We start from the raw sequence: 21,424 nt of genomic DNA on the forward strand, positions 1-21,424 counted from the left end.
GCATATACTGCTGTTGCTGGTCATTAGCTGATAGATATGAAGCTTATTTACTATGTAACTTACTACTCTGAAAGTCATGTTATTCCCTGTTCTTAAACACACTTGGCAAAGATTAGCAACATATTTTTTGATGATTTTTTTTTTTTTTATCATCAGAAAGCTTGACTGTGCTCTTATGCAGAGGAACAGAACGGAAAATGTCGCTCTGACATCATTTTCTTGAAGATGTTCGATCAGTTTCGGATTTCAGGCCTAAACATATATTAGACAAATCATTGACAACCTTCTTAAACATTTGTGAACACACACACCTTTTTTGTGTGTGTTGTAATATATTGAGCTACAGGATTTTGAAATATGAACTATGTTCTTCGAGCTTTTTCACATATTGTCATGCCACAATCACAGAATTCAGTGGACTTTACTGGACTCTATGTGACAGACCGATGCGATGTATGGCAAAACTGTAAACTGGAAGGTCAGTTAGAGCCACCAAAAATAATCCCCATTTACTAAATACCAAAGATAATGAGGGAAAGAATATCACAGATGTATTTATGAATGTCTTCAAGAATGATAACGGCCTCTTTAACCAACGAGGGAAAGCCCAGCTGATGGTGTCATGGCTTTAGAAGCTGACACATCTTAGTTCCTTGGAGTCACACCTGTGGACGTATTCTAAAGCCTCACCTCAACATGCTGCCTTCATGTTTGACACAATGGGAAAGTCAAAAGAAATCAGCCAAGATATCAGGAAGGGGATTGGACCAGTCTAGTTCATACTTTTCCAGATGCTTGAAGGTGCCGCGTTCATCTGTTCAAACACTTATTCGTTATAGTCAAGACATGATGGGACTAACTAACCGCCATATAAGGAAGAAGACGAGTACTGTGTCACAGAGATTAATGTGTTTTGGTCCAAAATGTGGAAATTGACCCCAGACCAAAAGCCAAAGACCTGGTGAAGAGGCTGGTAAGACAGTGTCCCTATTCACAGTGACCCGACATGGGCTGAAAGGTCACTCATCCAGGAGGAAGCCATTGACCCAGAAGAAACACAAAAAGCCCAGATTGCAGATTGCAACAAAGATCTTAATTTTTGGACACATGTCCTGTGGTCTGATGAAACTAAAGTGCAACTGTTCGGGCATAAGGACCATTGTTACATTTGTAAGAAAAAGGAGGGATGCTGGTAAGCCTGAGAACACCATCTCAGCGGTGAAGTATCAGAGTGCCAGCGCCATTTTTGTTGGATTATTTTGCAGCAGGAGGAACTGGTACACGTCATAAAATAGATAGCATTGTGAAGAAAGAACATATGGTGAAAATGTTGAAGTAACATCTACACACATCAGCCTGGAAGTTAAGGTGGAGACGCAAACAGGAAATTGATCTCAGCGTATAGCCATAGTGGTTACAAAGTGGCTTAAGGTCAACGAAGTCAATGTTTTGTTGTGGCCATCACAAAACTCTTATCAGTCCTCTAGAGAATTTGTGGGCAGATCTGAAAAAGCATACCAGTGAGAACATTTATGTAAACTTTTGATTTTGAAAACATTAATAAATACATTTTCGACACATTACTTCTGTAATTACTCTGACATTAGCATTGCTTATTTTGTCTCTGGAGATTTTGAGTTATTCAAAAAGTCAAGTGGTTAAAGTCTGTTAAAGCTCATTTAGTTTTGCTAATTAAATTTCTACACTTATTTTTTCTTAAACCGTCCACATGTTGTGCCTGTTCATCTGAAGCTATTCATCAGACGCAGTGGGAACGGCTACAGAAACGGCACTTTAATTTGCTCGCGACCTTTTTGTTCTGTGCGTATCGTGACGTCTCCTGGCCTTCCTGATGAAGTCTGCACTTTGACGTTCGCTCCATATGTTCTGTGTTACATGTAATGAGCTCACAGTGACGGAAAATGGGTGCTAAGAGGAGGAAGTGAAAGTGCATTGCTGTACATTGTATGAGCCGGAGAGAGACTGAGTCAAAGTGCTCCGTCCCTCTCTATGGGCGGTCAGTAGATCAGCCCTGGGGAGATTATTTCATGGGGTTTCAGTGATGATATACAGGAAGAGAGAGACTTTTGACACATCTTTTGTTCCACTTAATGTTCACTTACCATAAAATATCTATGAGTCAGTCTATGTGTTGGTGCCGGTAGATGGTAGCAGCTTGTTTTTCCCTGGATGAAGCAGCTAATGCAAAGATGGCTATTAGCAGAGACCATTTGTGAATATAATAAGATAATGCAGCATTGAAGGTTCTCTGTTCTGAGTGCGTGGCTGTAGTAGTCTGAACTCTAACCCCGAAAGCCCAGACAGGCAGGAAGCTGGTGAGGAAGTGGTTCTGGGTGCAGTTATACAGCAGAAATGCTCTGCTATAATTTCGGAACTCTTATTTCCTGTTTTGTTTTACACCTTATGACAATTTGTAGATTTGACTTGAAGGTTAGCGGGTGTTTTGTAGCTGAACTGAATCGAAACCAAGATTCTGCATATAAGCGAGAGAGAGAAAAGGCTGTTTTTCTTGTTCCAGTGTTATTCAAAAACTTACTTTGGGGAAGTTATTTCGTCTAAGTGCCAGTCGACCGGAGCTTGTGACGTGTGGAGGTAAAGTATTAAACATTGCATCTTTGAAGGATCGAACTTTTGAAAAATATTTGTGGGTAAGAGCTCCAGAGAATGGCGATGTTGTACCTTAACTTATGATGTGACTTGAAGTTTGCTCATGAATAGATTTTGAAAAATGTGGTTGGGGTGGAAAAAATGCCGGTTTAGATATTAAATGTATAAATCAAGCAGAGATCTTGTAATGATTAATCATGAGCATAAGTTTAGCTAATAGGAATATAATTCAAGGTGATAAATCTCTCTGTAGCCTTAGGAAAACCCCCTTACCAGCGAGGCTAATCAAAAAAAAAGAGGCTTCAGTTTATTAGAGAGCACAAGTATGAGTCTAAGCAGCGATCTAGAAAAGGTCATGCAGCCTGATTAGTCCAGATTAATTCTGTTTCAGAGTGATGGGCTCATCAGGGCCAAAGCAGCGGTGGAAATGGATGCAATCATTATTTAAAAGACTTAAGGGTATAATTGTTTCGACGCGGTGTTGTGATCTGAGGGTCTAAAGTGTTTATCCATCAAAACAAATGTTTTTCTCTTCGCTTATGAAACAAGTTTACTGTAAATGAGTCGAGCTGAAGGTGGTCCAAGATGTTAAACGAGACGCATTATTTTTTTTCCCCTTCAGCCGACCGGCACGTTGGATATTTATGACCAGAAGCTTTTTACAGTATTCACAGCCAAAATCCACTATCTCTCAACCGTGAAATGTTTTGGAGATGTGAAATTTACCGGAGCATTCTGATGTTTGTCCTTTAATTGCAGCACGGCCAGCAGCAGCAGCAACAACAGCACCAACAACAGCAGCAGCAGCAGCAGCAGCAGCAGCAACAACAACAGCAGCAGCAGCAGCAGCAGCAACATCAGCAGCAACAGCAGCAACAAGTGAACCGGAACAGTCAGGACGACAAGGAGAAGGAGGAAAAAGAGAAGGAGGGGGAGAGAGACGAAGAGAAAAATGAAGCTGAAGACAAGGAGGATGGAATGAAGTGAGCCGCTTTTGAATTGTTCTGAATCTTGCCTGAAATGAAGGCTGTTCGGCACCCAAAAACCGTGTTAAAGTTATGAAATTTTTTCATTTCCTGACATGCACTTAGTCCAAAACTAAAGTTCGAGTCAGAGCTGTATAATGAATCAAAAATCTACCACTAACTGCTTGGATAGCAGTATGTATTAGGTAGTTGCTCTCCGTGGCTGTCTGTTTCTGTTTTTTATCTTTTTTTTTTTACTGTCGTCACCAGAAAATGTTTCCTGGTGACATTTGAGTCATTTTCTAAAGTCACTCTTGGTTTGCATACGCTGTTGTTACCAATAGATCATCTGTAGCCTGATGCATAGTTTTTAATAGTTCATATTGTTGAAGTGGGCAGAATGAATTGTAGTACTGAACAGTATTTACATATACAACTTTAGTGCTGAGACGATTAATCGATTATTGAAATAATCGTCAGCTAATTTTGTAATTGATTGTTAACTGGAGTTTACGAAAAGGCCATTTGCTGAAAAAGCAACATATTCAGAGGAGTAATTTTGCCAAAACTGTGCAAAAATATGTGCATTTAAGATGAAAAAGAAAACTTTTAATCTCTAAATATGTTCTACCAAGATCTTCTCAAATTTCATAATTTTAGTTTCACACGCTTGAAGTTCACCAAAGGAAAGCTATATTATTGGATTTTAGGCAGTAAGATGCTTATTTTCTTTAGAAAGAAATTGAATTATTAATTTGCATCTTTCAAAATGTATTTCTAATATTGTATTAAAAAATGGCTCTAGAGGTTAAATGAAAAAAAAATTGTAGAATTTCTTTTTTAAATCCGATTAATTGTCAGAATAATTGATTGCTAAATAGTTAGTGGCAGCCCTACACAACTCACTGTCTGGGGATTGTGTGTGAAAGCAGAAGGACAATAACGCTGTACACTAACTAGGCATAACATTATGACCACTGGCAGGTGAAATAAATAACTTCATATCTTGGTATCATGTCAGTTGTTAAAATGTAATTTTTTGAGTCGGTTTTATTTAGCTTAACCCATACATTCCCAAATAATGTAATCGCATGCCACATATTTTTCAGATATGGTGAAGCCCTGAACGTATGCGTTTTGGAAAGCTAGAGTGGATTTTAAAATCTATTTATTTCAAAACCTACAGCCAGGTTATTCTTTTCCGGCTGCTGTTTTCTTTCTGCTTCTTTTCCCGCTTCTTAACGTGATGCCCGATCTTCTTTCTCCCACAAGTTTGAAGCTTATGTCTCTTTTTTGTTGTTGTTTTATTTTTTAATCCTGGATTGTTTTTTTTTTTTGTGAAAAATAATCTCTGTAATTAAACCAGGTGTCACTTTGACACACTGTGTGTTGCATGTTGCGTGGGGGTGGGTGTGCGTGGGTGTGTGTGGCACTGGGTGGGTGGACAGGTGGATGCAGTGATCAACGAGCGAATGTTTTCTGGCTGGGTTCCTGCAGAGGATGAAAAACAACAGATGGAACATCACGGCTTTCTGTTGCCTGAGAACTAAAATCTCTGTGTCTGCAGTTAGGTTGTTTATTATGCTGTCAGCTGAGGTTGTATCCTGCAGTTGTTTCAAGCAATGCCAGCCCATATTTATAAGCATGAAAAAGAAGAAGAAGATGATGATGATGGTGATGTTGATGAACCAGTGGCCATTGCTTCCCTGTTCTGAGGAAAGGCCTGGGGACTCTGTGGCTCTTTGCACACCCTGCTGCCTGCGTGTCACCCCTGGCACAGCTGGCTCGCCTATATTTAGAGCGCTACTAGCTCCCTTTGGCAAGATTAATGGAGTAGGAGGAAGATGAATGGAGGAGCAGGAGGTTGAAGCTTTGTTGCCATCTCCTCCATGCCATTGTGGCGACACGCGATAAATTATCCTGAGAGTAAAAAAGAATGAAAGAGCAGTGTAGGCATATCGTACATAATCATAATTTGCTCCCCAACGTCTCTTACTAAGCAAGATTCCATTGTCTTTTCAAATTGCCCAGAAATATGTGTATTTTAACTTCAATTAGATAACTTAAAGAACTGAATTGTGTGATTTATTTTTAATTATTTGCATTTCTGGCAGAGGACCTGCCTTTTAGGGATTGTCCATAAGTAAGGTTAAAGTCTTAGCCGTTCCAGGTGGTTAGCCTGGCCTTTTTTACCCCCTCAAACAACAATTTTGATGTGTCTGGCACCATTGTACTGTTAAAGCCTCAAATGTTGTCCATTTTAAAACAATTTTGCACTAATTGCAGTTTTCTGGTCGAACACAGATCTTTCAAAAGCCTGACCTTCTGATTCTGACTGATGGTGACTGGGTGTTGTGACAGGACAAGGATCCCAACCACACCCTGCTTTTATTAATTTATTAATTTGTAGCATTTCTGACTCTGTCGTCGTCTCTAAAATGCAGGGATGACACTTCTGGAGAAGATGCCGAAGACAAGGAGCCCACTGTGGCTTTCAAGGGAAGACGAACAGCGAACAGCCAGGGCCGCCGCAAAGGCCGTGATACCCGCTCCATGAACAGCGAAGGAGAGGAGACCACCACTCCGCCGCTCAGCAACGAGCTAGGTTAGCACAAATGAGCCTACTCTCATTTTCTTTTCTTTTTTTTTTTTATCTTTACTAAAAGTCATGAATGTTGAGGGAGATTGCAATTTGAAAAGTTGCTTCAGAAAAACATGAAATCCTGAAAGTGTAGGACAAATCAATGATAATCTTTCATCACAGAACAATTTGTGAAGTCTTTAGCTAGAGGCTAATCATTAAGAATAAATGGCAAAAAATAAAAGTTTGTATTTTTTAATTATGAAATAAAATTACGCAGAAGTTCTAACATCAGTGATATTAGACAGACAGGGTGACCTTTGATCTACTTGTAGCCTCATGTTCTGAGCCACCAGAGTGTACTGTTGTTCTTCTGTTCTCATTGTTTTCTTTTGCAAACTCTTTAGCAAAAGGGACACGCATAATTGGCGTAACTCAAATGAAATCTGTCTGAAGTTTTCCTGCCTCAAAAACAGAACTATTACTTGAGAACAAATAGTCGTGCTACGCAGTGTTTTCCTGCTTAGATACCCCCGCCCCACACCCCTTCAGATAGTAATTCAGTCATGTAACGCTTTAGCTCCGGGCTAGTATAGGATTTGTGATGTTTCAGCAGTTGTGTGTGCATGCCGCAGTCGTTCAGTCACAGGTTCAGTCACAGGGATTCCCCAGGTGACAAAAGGGTGGAGGAGAGGGGGCGGCTGGCAGGAAGCAACCCCACCCTTGCCACTGTTTGGTCTTCTGCTGGTTAGCGTTGCCAACCGGCCCACTGTGCCCTTCACGAGTCCATTCTAGGACGTATAAGTGCAAGCTCCAGCCCTCCTGACAGCCTGGCTCACAGCCTATGCAGGGAAAGCAGCCAGTTGTTATGTCTATAATCATTAACTGAGTTCTCTCCTTGGATTTCCTGCTTCCTCCATCTAAAACAAATAGTCCTTAGCAACCAAAGCTGCAGTGCTTCAGTGCAAGCTGCCCTCCCCCCCACCCTTTGATTGTTTTTTTCCCTCTTCAATTCATTTCTCTTCTTCCTTTCCTAATGTCAGTCACTCCCTAACTGACTTCATGACAACTGCCCGCTCCCCCGCCTCCTCCCGCCTTCTCTAACTCGCTGCTTCTCTATTTTTTTTTTTTTTTTTTTTTTTTGACAGCCAATCTGGAAATGAATGAGAGCTCTCGCTGGACTGAAGAAGAGATGGAAACAGCCAAAAAAGGTAATGCAGATTAAACTTTTCGTCTTCTCGCTCCGGCAGCCTCGCTGTGTGTTGTAACGCTGTCGTCGGATCAATGAACGTTAGCCGCCCGAGCGACGTTTGAAAGCATCGCCGAGCGACACGGGTGTGACTTCCTGTTGGAGAGGCGGCAGCTGCCACGTGCTGCGAGGTTGTGTCTGTGCGTGTGCTTCTCAGTCTGCCTGAAAAGGCGTTTGTTGCTCTTTGGAGCCGTTTCCCTTTCTCTCTGGGTCAAGGCAGTTTGGCTTTTATCAGGGAGGCTGTAAAGTCTGTCCCTTATCAGCAAGCCCTGCGAATGCAGCAGTCATTAACTCGGGCTGTTTATTGTCCCTGACTGAAGATTACCCAAAAGCCTATGGCTGATTTGCAGAGGTCACTGCCATCCTGCCCGTTTTTGCTCGGCACTAGCTCTGTGTGTGTGAGTGTTTCCCAGAGTATTTGATTTGTATATTGGTTGAACCTCAGTTACTGATTGATTGAGCTTCTCAGATTCAGTGAGCTCTTCTGCATACAGCTTATCTATGTGGGATTCTTTGATCTTCAGTGATGATTTCCCTCAAATATGTTTAATTATCATGTTGAATTTAAACATTTTATTTAATTTGGACTTTTTGCATTAGTAAGTTTTCGACATTCTACGTGGAATAAATATCCTTTTTAATCTAGAGATCCCCCAGTTAGAATATTTCTATTTCATCTCGGCTATCTGGTTTTTGTTACATAAACTATAGCTGAGTCCACTTTTTCTTCAAGAATTATATGAAGAATTGAACAATATACAAGTCACCAATCATTTTTTATTTATATGTTCTTGATTTTTTTTTTTTTTTTTAAACGAGGACAAAATTATTACTAAGTTGACATTTTTCGCTGTCTTAAGCATCCAAAAGGTTTTTGGTAACATGGTACCAAGTATCATAATTTTGCTGTACTCCATTAACATTTGCTACACATTTAAATCATAAAGAAAAGTGGATTCTGAGGATCAACATTAGGAGCCACTGCTGCAGATACAGTTTAATTTTAAATTGCTTCTTACATCTATCAAGGTTTTTTCTTAAAATATGTTATTGATGCAGAAGTTGGCCAACATAGTTTTGTTTTCAGGGGAAAATCTAAATTTGTATGCACTGAAGAATTGGGATTAGCTCTACTTGTTAGCACTTAGCGGGGAAAGTTTTTTTAATTTTTTTTTAGCCATTTTAAAGTTTGCGATGGGTCGGTCATCTCTTGTTTTTTATGTCAGAATTTGAATGTTCTAAATTTTAACATCTGTCAGCATTTCCTGAGCAGGCAGCTATTTTGGTGCCGTTCACATGCAGTTGGTTAGACTCAGGGTGTCTGTGCATCCTTAAAAAGTTTTAAATTCGTTCATCTAAAGTTAAGGCCTTAAAATGTCTTAAATTTGTTTTATAAATTGTAAGTTGTCCTTTTATATGATAATCTTAAATTTTACCAGGCTGTTCTGTCTGGTAAAAGTTTGAGTCTCATGCAGACATCTTCATTGCATTCTGTGGTTTGAGGTGGTTGAGGCTACCGATAATTAGCCGCTAATGTACCCTTGCTAGCTGGCTAGCTTTCCTGTGTCTGTCATGGGTAAGTGCAACTTTATCACTAGTTGGCTGGACAACATTAATTTTCACCACTGGCTTACTTCTGTTGCCAACCAATACAATGCAAAAAAAAAAAAAGTTTTAAGCTTGGCGCTACAGAGGCTTTTGTAATGCTTGGTTGTAATACAGCAGGATCCTCCAATCAACTTTTATATTTATAGTCTATTAGTCATGCATTTCATTCCAAGGTGGCATTAAAAAGTCTGAAATTTGACTTGCAGATACCCAGAGGTTGTCTGATGTGACCCCTTTCTGCTTCTTATTACTAGTCCTTGTCCTCCATTTTAAATCAACCAAAACTGACTTCAAATCTGCTCAGCTTTAGGTAGTGTCTCCTACTAAGTGTGTCTGTTTTTTCTTTCTGTGAGTTACGAGGTTATTTAGTGATAACTGCCGTTGGCCTTGCTTGAACACGGTCCTGTGTAGTAATCCTGGTTAATGTCTTCAGTTCCATTCTCCTGCCGTGGGATTAGTGGGGCACTCCATCCCAGAGGATTAGCCTGGCAGCTCAGTCGAAGCAGAGCTTCTATGAAGGGCTTATGTAACCACAAACACAGGACTCCAGCTACAGTTCAGTAAGCCCGAGAGGAGGAGCTGCTCTTAATGTTTTTCATCAGTTCTACCAACCATCCTCTAACCTGCCCACGGGGATCGCGTCGCTCCGAGACGCTGAACGTTGCTACCTTCCTCGGCCCATTTCTGCACTGTGTTGAATTAAGCTTGCTCGGGATGTCTTCCAAGTCATGTGCTTGATATGTATATGTTTTAAAGAGGCTTAGGTGTCCTGATGCTATTGTATTTATCCCCTTGAGCTAACCAGATCTGAATAATGGCATTATTGTTCTTGGCAGAACATCAGCACTCCGGCGTGTCGTTGCCAGCCAGTTTAACCTTAAGCAACGACTCTGCCACACTGCTTGGATGGTTTGCACTGATCAGATTTTTTTCTGGCCGATACCAGTTTCAGATTTTCGTTAAGGGCTGTTTATTCAGATTTTGGCTTTTATTTTCTATAGGAAAAGTGCAAATAATAGTCCAAAATGTGCAGGTTGTTCTATGATAGAACTATTAAAACTAGAGGTGTCCCGAGCCGATATTGATATCAAAATCCGTTATCAGCCAAACCGAGTTTTGGAATATATTGTCCTGCATCTACAATCTTGGATACAAGCATGCAGACCAACTGGTTAATAATGAATGAATCAGTCATCATTCCTATTGTTGTCGACTATTGTGCTCTGTTACACTGATATCACTTGATGAAGCCTTTTCTAACATTTCCCACTACAATATAAATTACAAAAGTATGTATGATTCGTGTTGATATCTAATCGTGTAATTATCGGTATTGGCGAATATTCAAAGCTGAAATATTTTTATCAGAAGTGAAAGAGTTGCATCAGGACACCCCTAATTAAAATATGTCTCCCTGACCTTCAGTCGTTTTTGTTAAACTCAAGAAAGCACGTCGAAATACATGTAGTTAGTTATTATGTAATGCAGATGGAGGGAGTTCTGAGTTGTCCAGTAATTTACCTGCCGATTAAGGGGAAAACTGGCCTATTCCGATTTCTGGTCACCATAAACCCTTGGCAACTGTTGCGTCTGCATTCCCTCGGCCTCATGTGCAGCCTTCTTGGTCGGGGGTTTATGTAGGTGCACTAATCTGGTGCAGGAGAAACCCATTTAAAGGAGCAGCAGGCAGGGAAGGCCACACTATCTCTCCTCTCTTTATTGCGCCGCCGTCGCTCTCGTCTCTCGCTCCTGTCTCTGGGTCAGAAGATGGCAGCGGCCCAGATTGGCAAGAGCTGTGGAAGATTTGGCAAACACCTCTTTTCTTTTTCTCCTCCGCCCCCCAGTCTCCCTTCCTCCCTCTCCCCCTCACTCTCTGTTGTTATAAACTGAAGAGGTCACATTCAAGATGAAAAGCAGGTCAGTCAGGAAAAATGTGAAAGCCTTTATGCTTTCTCATGGTATCAACATCAACTCCCCCCTCTCTCTCTTTCTCTCTCTCTCTCCTTCCTGTGTGCCCCTCTTACTCTCCACTTCTGTATCCTTTCCCTTTCTCCATTGTCTCTCTGGCTCCGTGGCTGGGCTCCCTCTCTATCTCTTTCCTCTCCCTCGCTGCTCTCTGTTTACTCTTAGACTGCCTGAATGTGTGTTTGTGTCTGTGTGCAAGAGTATTAACAAGAGAGACGGAGGGAGGGCGGGGGTGGCGGTAGCGGGGGAGTTCTAGCGAGTTTGTACTCACTCATGCGTTTGTCTGTTCTAGTGTGTGCGTGCGTGCCGGCGCGCCTGCTGGCAGAGCAAGGCAGGGGGCGGGACAGACCGACGGAAAGAGGGAGGGAGAGAAAAAAAAAAGATAGGAGAGATCAGATGAGGGAGAGAAAGGCTGAGCATAGAGCGCCGCCCCACAGTCCCACTTTCCTGTGGAAGTCTTCTCAGACGACCGCCATTGGGGGAAGAGACGCAGCACAGCAGAGCAGCACTCACCGGAGCGCTGGGACGACATTAGCGGGAGGAAAAAGGAGAGTGAGAGAGAGAGAGAAGAGCATGTGCCATTTCGGAGCATGTCAACTTGACACCGGCTCAAGTTTCCAGCCAGCTGGCAGGAAGAGCGCAGCTACCGACCTGTTTTCATCTCCTCTGCTCTGGATCGGAAGGCCCAGCCCCAGAAGAGCCTCTCAGCCGGGGCTCTAGAGAGACCACAGCGTCCGACAGAGCTGCTCCGCCGCTGGGCCGCAAAATCCACAATTGAGGCAAGGGACAGGGCATGTGACAGACAGGAACAACAACTTTCTGGCCGCACCAGGTGTTGATTGGACTTTTTCAGGGAGGAGCTACTGGAAGTCGAGTGTTGTGATTGGGTGTGAAGTCACCACCTGTTTCAGCATGGCTGCCGCCTATTGGATGTTTGTGCCATGTGTGCTCCTGTGGCAGCTAAGTTTCTGAGTCAACCAGAGCTGATTTGTATTGTGTGCTGGCTTATGATTAAATCAACAGTGTGCTGCTAGGGTGTCGAGACAAAGTGACCTTTTGCTTTCTGTAAATGAACTTTGCTTACGGTTTTAGCTTTAATTCATGCTTCTGCAAAGAGTTTGTCTCACTTGTTTAAATATGCATATTTGGTGGCTAATGGTGCCTTTGAGCATGTTGGGTAACAAGGTACTTTTAGGGAAAAGGAATCCCCCTGCTATATATATATATACAGTATATTAATATATATATATATATATATATATATATATATATATATATATATATTGTGGGACGGCTGTAAAAGGTTAATGTGTGTTTGTCACATGTCTTGGTCCCCATTGAGAGAGTTCGAGCAACTGGTTTGACTTCTCTTCTTTGCTAGAAAGGCTTTTCTACTTCAAACTGGAACATTGCACGTGGTTGTTGATTTTTTATTTTTTTTAATTAACCTTTATAGGAAAATTAACAGTAAACACTCAGATGATATCTAATGCCCCTGCAGACAGAATAGAAAAAAAATTCAGTTTTGTGTGGAGATGCACCGATAAGAATCCAGCAGCCGCTTTCCGATCTCTAGCTTTTGTGATACCTATGTTGCTTGACACTCTACTTAAAAAGTATATCGTAATATGATACATGAACATCATTCAAAATATTGTGTTCTAGACTCCCTGACATAAGTAGTTTCTTTTATTTATGTAATTATTTGCATTGGGAGCAGTGGCTCTTAAATAGGGTTGTTCTTAATTAAAACACAAAATAATAAGAGTTGATATTTAAAACTGATCTTGAGAGGGCCTGTCCTCCAACTTTTAGATGCATCCCTGATCCAACACACCTGAATAGCCTCTACAGATCTTGGCGAGATACTGAAAAGCTATTGATTTAAGGTGTGTTCGAGCATTGATGCATATAAATGTTGCAAGACGGTACCTCTTAAGAGCTGGAGTTGATAATGTAGATCCTTGTTTTAACTCTGAGACATCCAAATGGTAGCCAACTTTTTTGAATCTAGAGGGGCTCCATGGCAAAGTTTCAATGCTTGCAAAAGTATTGAAACTAGCTACCTTGCAATAGAATGACTTCCTGTTATCTTTTAAATGTATAAAATACAGATTTGTTTTCTACATTCCTCTGATTTAATTTGTGAACTTGGCACTAAAAAGATCCTGCTTCGATTCTTCTTCACTCAGTAATGGTGTCGACACTGAAGAGCTTTACAGTCAGTGCAACCTGTAAGAGCTTGGTTAGACTTCAGGTTATTTCATCCCTTTGCTAATTTGCGTATCCATTTTGTACCTACATAATACCATTTCACAATAGTAGTAAACTCATTCGTGCTCAAATTATTAAGTCATCACTTATACGATTATTTTACTTTTGTAGGAAAGTATTTTCAACTCTTGAAGTAAATGGTGGTAAAGATACAAAATTCTCGCAGTTCAATTTATGGCTGTGCAATATATCAGCATCAACATTGGTATTGGCTGATTTGTTCACTCGTGATAGTGACGCAGTGCAGGATTGTGGGAGATTTTATATGAAGCAGAAAACACTTTCACAGTGTTGAAGGTGTAGGGGAAATATATATAACATTGGTCAAAATTGGTTATTGGCCATAACAGCAGTATTAATATCGGATATCAAAATGGGTCCAAATTGTCATATCTGTGCATCCCTAATTCAGTTTGTTTTACTTTGTTCCTATTTTCTTTGGCTCTGAACCGTGTCTGAACCAGTTTACTCATCAGATTTGACTTAGATTGGGACTCCAAAATAGGTTTACATGACCTCCTGCTATTGGAAATTATTTATTGGAATGGCATAAGCATTAACTTTCAGAATATAGAAAGCTACTTTTAAGCCTTGGTTGTCAACCCTAAATAGCCTGAGTTTAAATGTTATCGAGTTTTTGGCTGGCCGGTGAATTGCTAAACTGATCGGCAACCGATTTTTCAGTGCATCTCTAGTTGTAGATACACTTTGGATTTACCAACAACGTTCTTTGCGGAAATTCTAAGCAAACAATAGTCCAACTCTTAAGCCAGCTGTTAGTAATAATCTTAGTGCTGATTAGTTTGAGGGAGCTTCAGCGTCTGTGACAGATTGACGAAGTGAAGTGACAGGGCTGTAAACAGCTGTCCTTCCCTCTCCTGCAGCTTCCTCTAGCCTTACCGGCTCCATTAAGCGATGAGATGCAGAGACCTCTGAACCCATGTCCAAGGTTATCCCAAGATGTGCTGGCTGCGTGCCTGTTAATAACACCCCCCCACCGCCACCGCCGCCTCCTCCCTCACACCGCCCCCAACAACCTTTCAAGAATCCTGTCCTGTTGCCAAGACCTGTCAGGCTGGCACAGGAAGCAAGTGGGTGGTGTAAACTAAGCCTCTTACAACACACACAGTTAATGAGCTGCCTTTGGCTAACTGCAGACTCTAAAAGGGAGGGCCACTGGAGCAAATTCTACACGGTCTTTCTCACTGGGACTTACACCCTGTGACTGCTTGCTGTAGCTCCTTTTTAGCATGTATACTCTCTGATTGTTTACGTGTGCGCGTAAGGGAGCTTGTGTGTTTCCTGACAGGTTGATCCATCACAGCTCAAGCCCAGCGGGTGCCTGTTGACTCTTGTGTAAGACACAATCATGTGCTTGACTGGGTAAAGGACTTGGGTTTCTTGGAATTGGGTCACATCAAAGTCAGCTAGAAATATGACACAAAGTGACCCCAGTGGGGAGAGTTGCTGGTGTGGCTGATGGTCCACCTACCACATTACGCCCTAATCGTTTAGTCTTTGTGGATGCAGACTACTATGTTTAGAAAGTTTAAGCCATCTGGACTTAAAACTGATGATAGATCAGACCCAAAACTAGCCTACTGTGTGATGCATTTGTGCTTCTTACAGGGATGGTTTTGCCTCCTCATAGAGAGAATCGCCTTTCCCTTGTCTACTGTTGCAGATTTTTAGCTGGTAATGCTAACTACAAAGTCCCTTCTCTAATCTCGTCATCTGTCCACTTGTTGGTTCCAGGCCTTCTCCAGTATGGTAGGAATTGGTCCGCCATCTCCAAGATGGTGGGATCGAAAACCGTGTCGCAGTGCAAAAACTTCTACTTCAATTACAAGAAGAGGCAGAAACTGGATGAGATTCTGCAGCAGCATAAAATGAAATCGGTAAGGAAGCCATACCTGCTTCACATAGTGCTGATGTTTGTACTTTGACTGTGTCTCTGGGGTTGCATGTGAAGCGTGTTCTTGTTTCAACCCAGGAGAAGGAGCGAAAGGCCCGTCGGAGGGGGAAAGCCTCGCAGAACGAAGAGGCGAGTGCTACGTATCCTGCAGAGGAGGAGGAGATCGAGGGTTCAGGAGCCAGCTGCAACGAAGAGGAAGCGCCTGAAGATGGAGAAGGTACATCATTCCTAGAAACATCATGCAATTGGGGAAAAAACATTCAAGATCCCTCCCAAAACTTTCTTTTGATTGGGAGTATGAATAAGCATAGTTGAGTTGTCAAAAGACTAAAGTTTAATACTCAATAATGTGATTAATTACAATATGTCAGTATTTTAAGTTTCAACAGTAGGGGACAATTCAGTCCTCATTTAAACAAACATAAATTTCTCTGAGTTTTGCAAAGTGGTAGATGAGATAACAGTATAATTCTTTATATCCTATGTGCCTTTGATTCAATCATACTTTTATTTTGTCTTAGTAGTGTTCTGCTCTGTGCTTCCATATGCCTGTCAATTTGCTGTTGATGCGAATAAATTTCACAAAAAGGATCACTCTACGCTAAAACAAATTGTGTTCAAAACAAACATGGATCTGGTGCATGCAAATCATATTTTTGTTTATAGTGTAAGCAAGAATTTGGTCCATGCGAATCTGTTCAGCAGTAGGCGCTGTGCAATCCTTGTCTTTCTGGTAATTTTTCAGAATATTTTCTACAGTGATTAAGTGCTGCAGCAGGTTTGGTTGCTACGGGTTTCTACTTTTTTCTGCTCTAATTGTCAGCTTCAGTCTGGCTCAAACATAACCTGTGTTATTATTAGCCACATTAGCCTCCAATGCCTTTACAACTAAATGGAGGAGTAATGGACAGGGGCACACTGGTTTGTTTTGTTGATACAGTATTTAGTAGCGGACTGAGCCGCCTGCTTTCCTGTGTTAATTTGTACCGCAGTAGAACGGAGAGTGGCGTGGTTCAGAACTTTGACACTGGGAGACGCATCTTGACAGAACACAATCATTGGGTTGTCTGTGTCCGTGCAGCTAATATTTAAATGGTTAGCTTTAGCTTATGTCCTCCAGAAGGTTTACTACTTCAGTGTTGAAGGTTTACTACTTCACGGTTGCAGATACAGGAGTTTCGCTGACCTTTTTATGTTGCTCTCAACATTTGTGTCGTAGTGTTAGCTAGCATGTGGCATCCTTCAGCCTTTTCTTTTTCCCTTTCCGTTGGTCTCATAGGGGAAGTTTAACCGAACAATGCTGTTAGCTTGTTGACTAAGGAGAATTGCATATGGTTTCTTTTTGATGTAAATTAGTATTTTTCAAGAATTAAATTTTTTTGTTGCTATTTTAACAAAACCTAAAATGTTACCATAAATTAAAGACCCTCAGTCAAAACAGACATCCTTGCAGCACAAAAAGGAATAGGCAGAATTCAGCTTAGTCATCAATTTTTGCCCTTATATTTTGCACAGGAGATTTGTTTTGTATTTTTTACAAAGCCAGTGACAATTGCCAGGGGTATTTCAGAATAAATGGTGTCATTGACATGAATGATTTCGGTCTTTGTGGGCACTCTTCCGATAATGCGCCAATGCCACAGCTAATTTTTTTATTTAGTGCTTTTAGCTAACTTTGAAAACATTTAGTGCACTTAGTTTCCCCTAAATTAATTTTTACATATAAATTCTAAAGCTCTAATTTAGTTGACTGTGTTGCAAAGGTTTTGTTGAGTAAAGTTCGACAGTTGTGTTGAAGTTTTGGTTATCGACTGTTATGGTTTCTTCAAGTAGTTAGATGTTAATCATTTTATTTTGAAGGAGGTGAAGGGTTAGCAGTTCGGTTTCTTCTCCCCACAGTTAGTTTCTCTTTTTTCCCCCCCAATAACTTTATTCATACATACTGTAACAAAATAACATATGGACTTTGGAAAACAAGATATAAACGTAAATACAATATCTAAGGGCTTTATAGAGCATGAAATTCATATAATCAAACATATAATGTCAAGTTAAAATGGTATTTAAGGATTGTGATCTTTCAAGGGTAGCTATAAATTGAGTTAAAGTTGGTGCTTCAGCATTAGCTTCCGTTAAATTTCATTTGGATGTAGCACTTTAGCGTTAGCAGAGCTATTGTTTATGATGAGCGCTTCAGGGTTAGCGCAACTAACATTTTAGTTACCGATGCCCAACAATGGTACATCAGTTAGCATGAACAGTAGTTTTATAAACTGTCAGGTGTTGGCTTATAATCTGTATTTCTGTGGAAATAAAATCAGCAAAATTGCAGAAAAACTTTAAGCTAAACGTGTTCATGACATCAGAGGCGTGTGAATTGTTAACTGTGTAGAACTTACCTGCTAAACTTAATGAGCACCAATGTGTGACTAATCAGTTTCAGCAGCTACAACAGTAGAAAGCAAATCCAGTTGTTTCTAGAAACATGCTGGATGTGCTGTATTTCCACAGCAAAGTGGTGAATCCTCAGGAGATTGCATCCATCGCCACAATTGGTTTTATGTTCCCCCCTTATTGTACCCTGAAACCTGATTAGTCAGAAGACTGGCATTGTGAAGAATCTGGTCTAGCAGATGGAGATGGGGGGGAGAATGGAAGAGAAAAGGGTTAGAGGGACATAAAATGATTTACAGTATAAATCCTAATCTGTTCATCTTTTTGTCCACTCTCTCCCAGGTGGAGCAAACAACAGCTCGGACACAGAGAGCCTGCCCTCGCCGCACTCCTCGGAGGACAGCAAGGCTAAAGAGGAAGGGACCAGCAGGCTGAGGGGCAATTCCAACACCGAGGACAGGAAGAATGACCAGGCAGGCGACGAGAAGCCTCCTGTCAAGGAGGAGGCAGAGTCAACCATCAAGCAGGAGATAAAGACTGAAACAGGGGATCCCAACAAGGAACAGCCACAGCCCGTACTGCCCAACGATGCCACGGATAAAAAACCTCCAAGAGTCGAGAAGGAGGAAGTCAAAACCTCCAAGAGCTCCAAGAAGGAGCACCTGACCAAAGCAGGTCTGCATGGGGACAGTGACTCTAGTGCCACTTGTAGCGCTGATGAGGTGGAGGAGACGGATAATACAGATAAGAAAAGGTGAGATTTAGAAAGCTTGATTATACAACCTTTTAAATTCTTTCCTCGTTTATTATTTTAATCAAAGGGCGTCTGATTTTGAAGTATCTTCCTGGGTGTCCTACATCTCCGGTCTACCACAGCAAACACTAGAAAACAAAGCAGTGAGGGTTTTGAAGTGGTATTAGTTGCCTAGCTACACTGTACGGCAGGGGAACCATATTTGTCCAGCCACTTGTGTGTGTGCCACAGGTTGCTCCTTCCTATCAACCGCGGATTTTATTTCCACTTTGAATGAATGTAAAAATATATATATATATATATACACACTATGAATATATGGTGTGTGTGTGAGTGAGTCTGTGAATGAGGCCAGAACAAATGGGTGTCAAAGTTCGTGGGAGGAATGATTAGTCCTGTCAGCGCAGTGTTTGTTCAATTTTTTTTTTCCATGACAGCAGACTGCGTGTACTGGCAGAGCTGAGGGAAATGTTGCCCTCTCTGCCAAAGCAAACAATAGGAGGGAGGGAATGTGTTGGTGTGTGTGTGTGTGTGTATTTGCCTTAGTAATCTTGTGCTGTGTGCTTAAAAGTGTGTCATTAAATCAGTTTGTTGTGTTCAGATGTTTGTGGATGTGTCATACACTTTAGATCTTTACCATACGTTGCTTACTGCTGGTGCGATAAGATCTATAATATCGCTGCTTAAGAAAGGCTCAGTAGAGTTTTACTATATAAAAAACGCTTACAATGCAAAAAGCTGCTATGATCAGTTTATTGATGTGCACCAAATCGTAGCTGGCTTCCCAGTAATCTCTGTATTCATTTGCACACTCAGAAAAATCGCTTGGAAGTCAGAATTTCTCTTCTGGCTTCGGTGAAATGGAATAAGCTTGCCTTTTGGTTGAGAAATAGCAGTAATAATCCATTTATTTCCCCACACATTCAAGGATCTGTGTTTTTCTGGCAGAGTATGGAGTGCAGTTTTCTTTGAGGTTTCTTCTTGATTTTGCTCATCTCAATTTTCGAGATGCTTCCATGCTCATTGGGTCTTTGTCCAATCCCAATTTTCTGAATTCAGATGTCTGCTGGTTTTTGATCCATAAATCCTTCACTTGAACATTAAGGGAGCATTCACACCAGCCCTGTTTAGTCCGCTTTAGTCAAACTCTAGTTCATTTACCTGGAAAAGCAGGAAGCGAACTGCAGCGCAGGGCATTCTTGGTAAATTCAACCAAAACAAATACGATTGTTCAGCGCTAGTGGGAGAAATGACTCGTGGTCTTTTACCAAAGATGAGAGAAATCCTACAACCACTACTCCAATTTTGTTCGCATTGAAGAAGGAAGTTGTTCTCGGTGTGGCGCCTCTACAGGCGAGAGGGTAACAGGTTTTTGTAAAGATTTGGTTTGTTTGACAAAGTGCAAACTACACCAGCTGAAAGTGTAACAAATGTTGCAATTTTTGTCCCCAATCGAACTGAGTTTATCGGACAATGTGGTTTGAAAATACCCTTAGTGTCGTTTTAAGCCATTGTGTTGTCAGAGGTAATATGAATAAACTGCACAGTCACTGTCTGCTATTCTGCTACAACTTGTGCCTTTTGGAGGCTTGGGGTTTCAGATTGTAATGGTGGTTTTAAGATAAGTTTCTGCTGTTGACTTTGTGGTTTTGTTGAGGAAAATTATGGTAAAATACTTTGATAGGTTCTTGCAGACAGTAGAAATGATTGCCAGCTCTGCAAATTTACCAGTCTCTACTGTGAATGGTCATTCATCATTTATAGGCAGAGGCCATGTCACACCATGTGTAAATTTAACGGCTCAATGCAAAATGATGAGTCAAAATCGGATTGACGTTGCATATTTTTTGACTGTTTCTAATATTTTTTTATCAGTTAGTGTGAGCAGCACGGCTAGCATGGTTGCATGTGACCGCTTTTTGTAAAAGGTCCAAGATTGTAAATATTTTCTAGCTCGGGTCAAACTTTTCCAGTATTTCTAAATCCCACGTTTTCATGAAGCATAATGGTTAAGAGCTCATAAAACCCAGCAGCTTTGTTTAATCGATTTACCCTTTCTAGTGTTTACTGAGTACACCAGTAAACATTACACCAAGTGTTGTTGCCTGGAGTTTTCTCCTAAATACTCATTACTGCAACAATCCGACAATTTTCACCACCATTTATGTTGGTTCAAAAATAAATAACAAATAGTGCAATTGTATTTTCTCCCTCAGCGCTAAAATATCTCTCAAAGAAGGCCATGATGAACATCCTGACGGCTTGAACAGCAAACTCCCATATCGAGCTTTGCTTGTATGTTTAAGCTTTAAGTAATCAGGCAAATCTGACCAACATGTAGCACCAATTCACAACGTATGTCGTTTTTACAAAAAAAAGTCAATTAAACTGAATCATACTGTTTCAGAATCAAGTAAATACATTCCGATTGATTTCTTCAGATTTAAGAAAACGTTTCTAAAACTCGGCTGATTGCATTGAGTCAATGACTTGCATCACTCACTACTCGTAGATGAGCATCTAGCGACAGCGGACATTCGATTGCAATGAGTCGTTATCTTTGTAGCAATCCCTCAAAATGAACTTGCATGTAGCGACAGCGGAAAGAAAAACTCCCGTTTAGCAGGAAGAAGGATCGACTCGAATTTGAGAAGACGGAGCAAACACTACAAACAAAAGAAGAAACGGAAGCACTGATCCAACAGTTCTTTCTATGTTGGAGGAAAATAAAAAGTTAAGGGCAATAGGCTCTCCTTTAGAAACACAGACAAGCAGATGAGATCCGAGTCAGTTTTCAGGACGAGAGAGAGCGCATACAGTTAATCGCAGCGAAACCTCAACCAATGACTGACACATGGCTGCTCTTGATGCCCAATTTCAATTTTTATTTTTGCTGGAATCCGATTTTTTTTTTATTTACTTTATTTTTTGCATGGTTGATCATATGAATTAAATGCGACCGCAATCAGACTTCTGTGTGAACTCTTTACAACCTCTTAGCGACACGCATGCACTGAAGAGGAACGTAGAGGTCACACAGCAGCGCACTGTTTACGGAAGTAATAATGGAGGCCACCGTCTATGGATCTAT

At 41.0% G+C, this 21,424-nt stretch overlaps 1 protein-coding gene across 3 annotated transcripts in view; it reads left to right on the forward strand.

Annotated features, from left to right (window-relative positions):
• ncor2 (nuclear receptor corepressor 2) overlaps positions 1-21,424 on the forward strand; it is a 109,639-nt gene that overhangs the window by 62,924 nt on the left and 25,291 nt on the right. For all 3 annotated transcript variants that reach the window (XM_032577653.1, XM_032577652.1, XM_032577654.1), the window contains exons 15-20: positions 3,388-3,611; positions 6,038-6,198; positions 7,323-7,385; positions 15,026-15,168; positions 15,264-15,402; positions 17,922-18,333. In XM_032577653.1, coding sequence (XP_032433544.1) covers positions 3,388-3,611; positions 6,038-6,198; positions 7,323-7,385; positions 15,026-15,168; positions 15,264-15,402; positions 17,922-18,333 — 1,142 coding nt within the window. The remainder of the gene's footprint in view (positions 1-3,387; positions 3,612-6,037; positions 6,199-7,322; positions 7,386-15,025; positions 15,169-15,263; positions 15,403-17,921; positions 18,334-21,424) is intronic.

This window comes from Xiphophorus hellerii, chromosome 12 (assembly GCF_003331165.1).
Source record: "Xiphophorus hellerii strain 12219 chromosome 12, Xiphophorus_hellerii-4.1, whole genome shotgun sequence".
Lineage (NCBI taxonomy): Eukaryota > Metazoa > Chordata > Actinopteri > Cyprinodontiformes > Poeciliidae > Xiphophorus > Xiphophorus hellerii.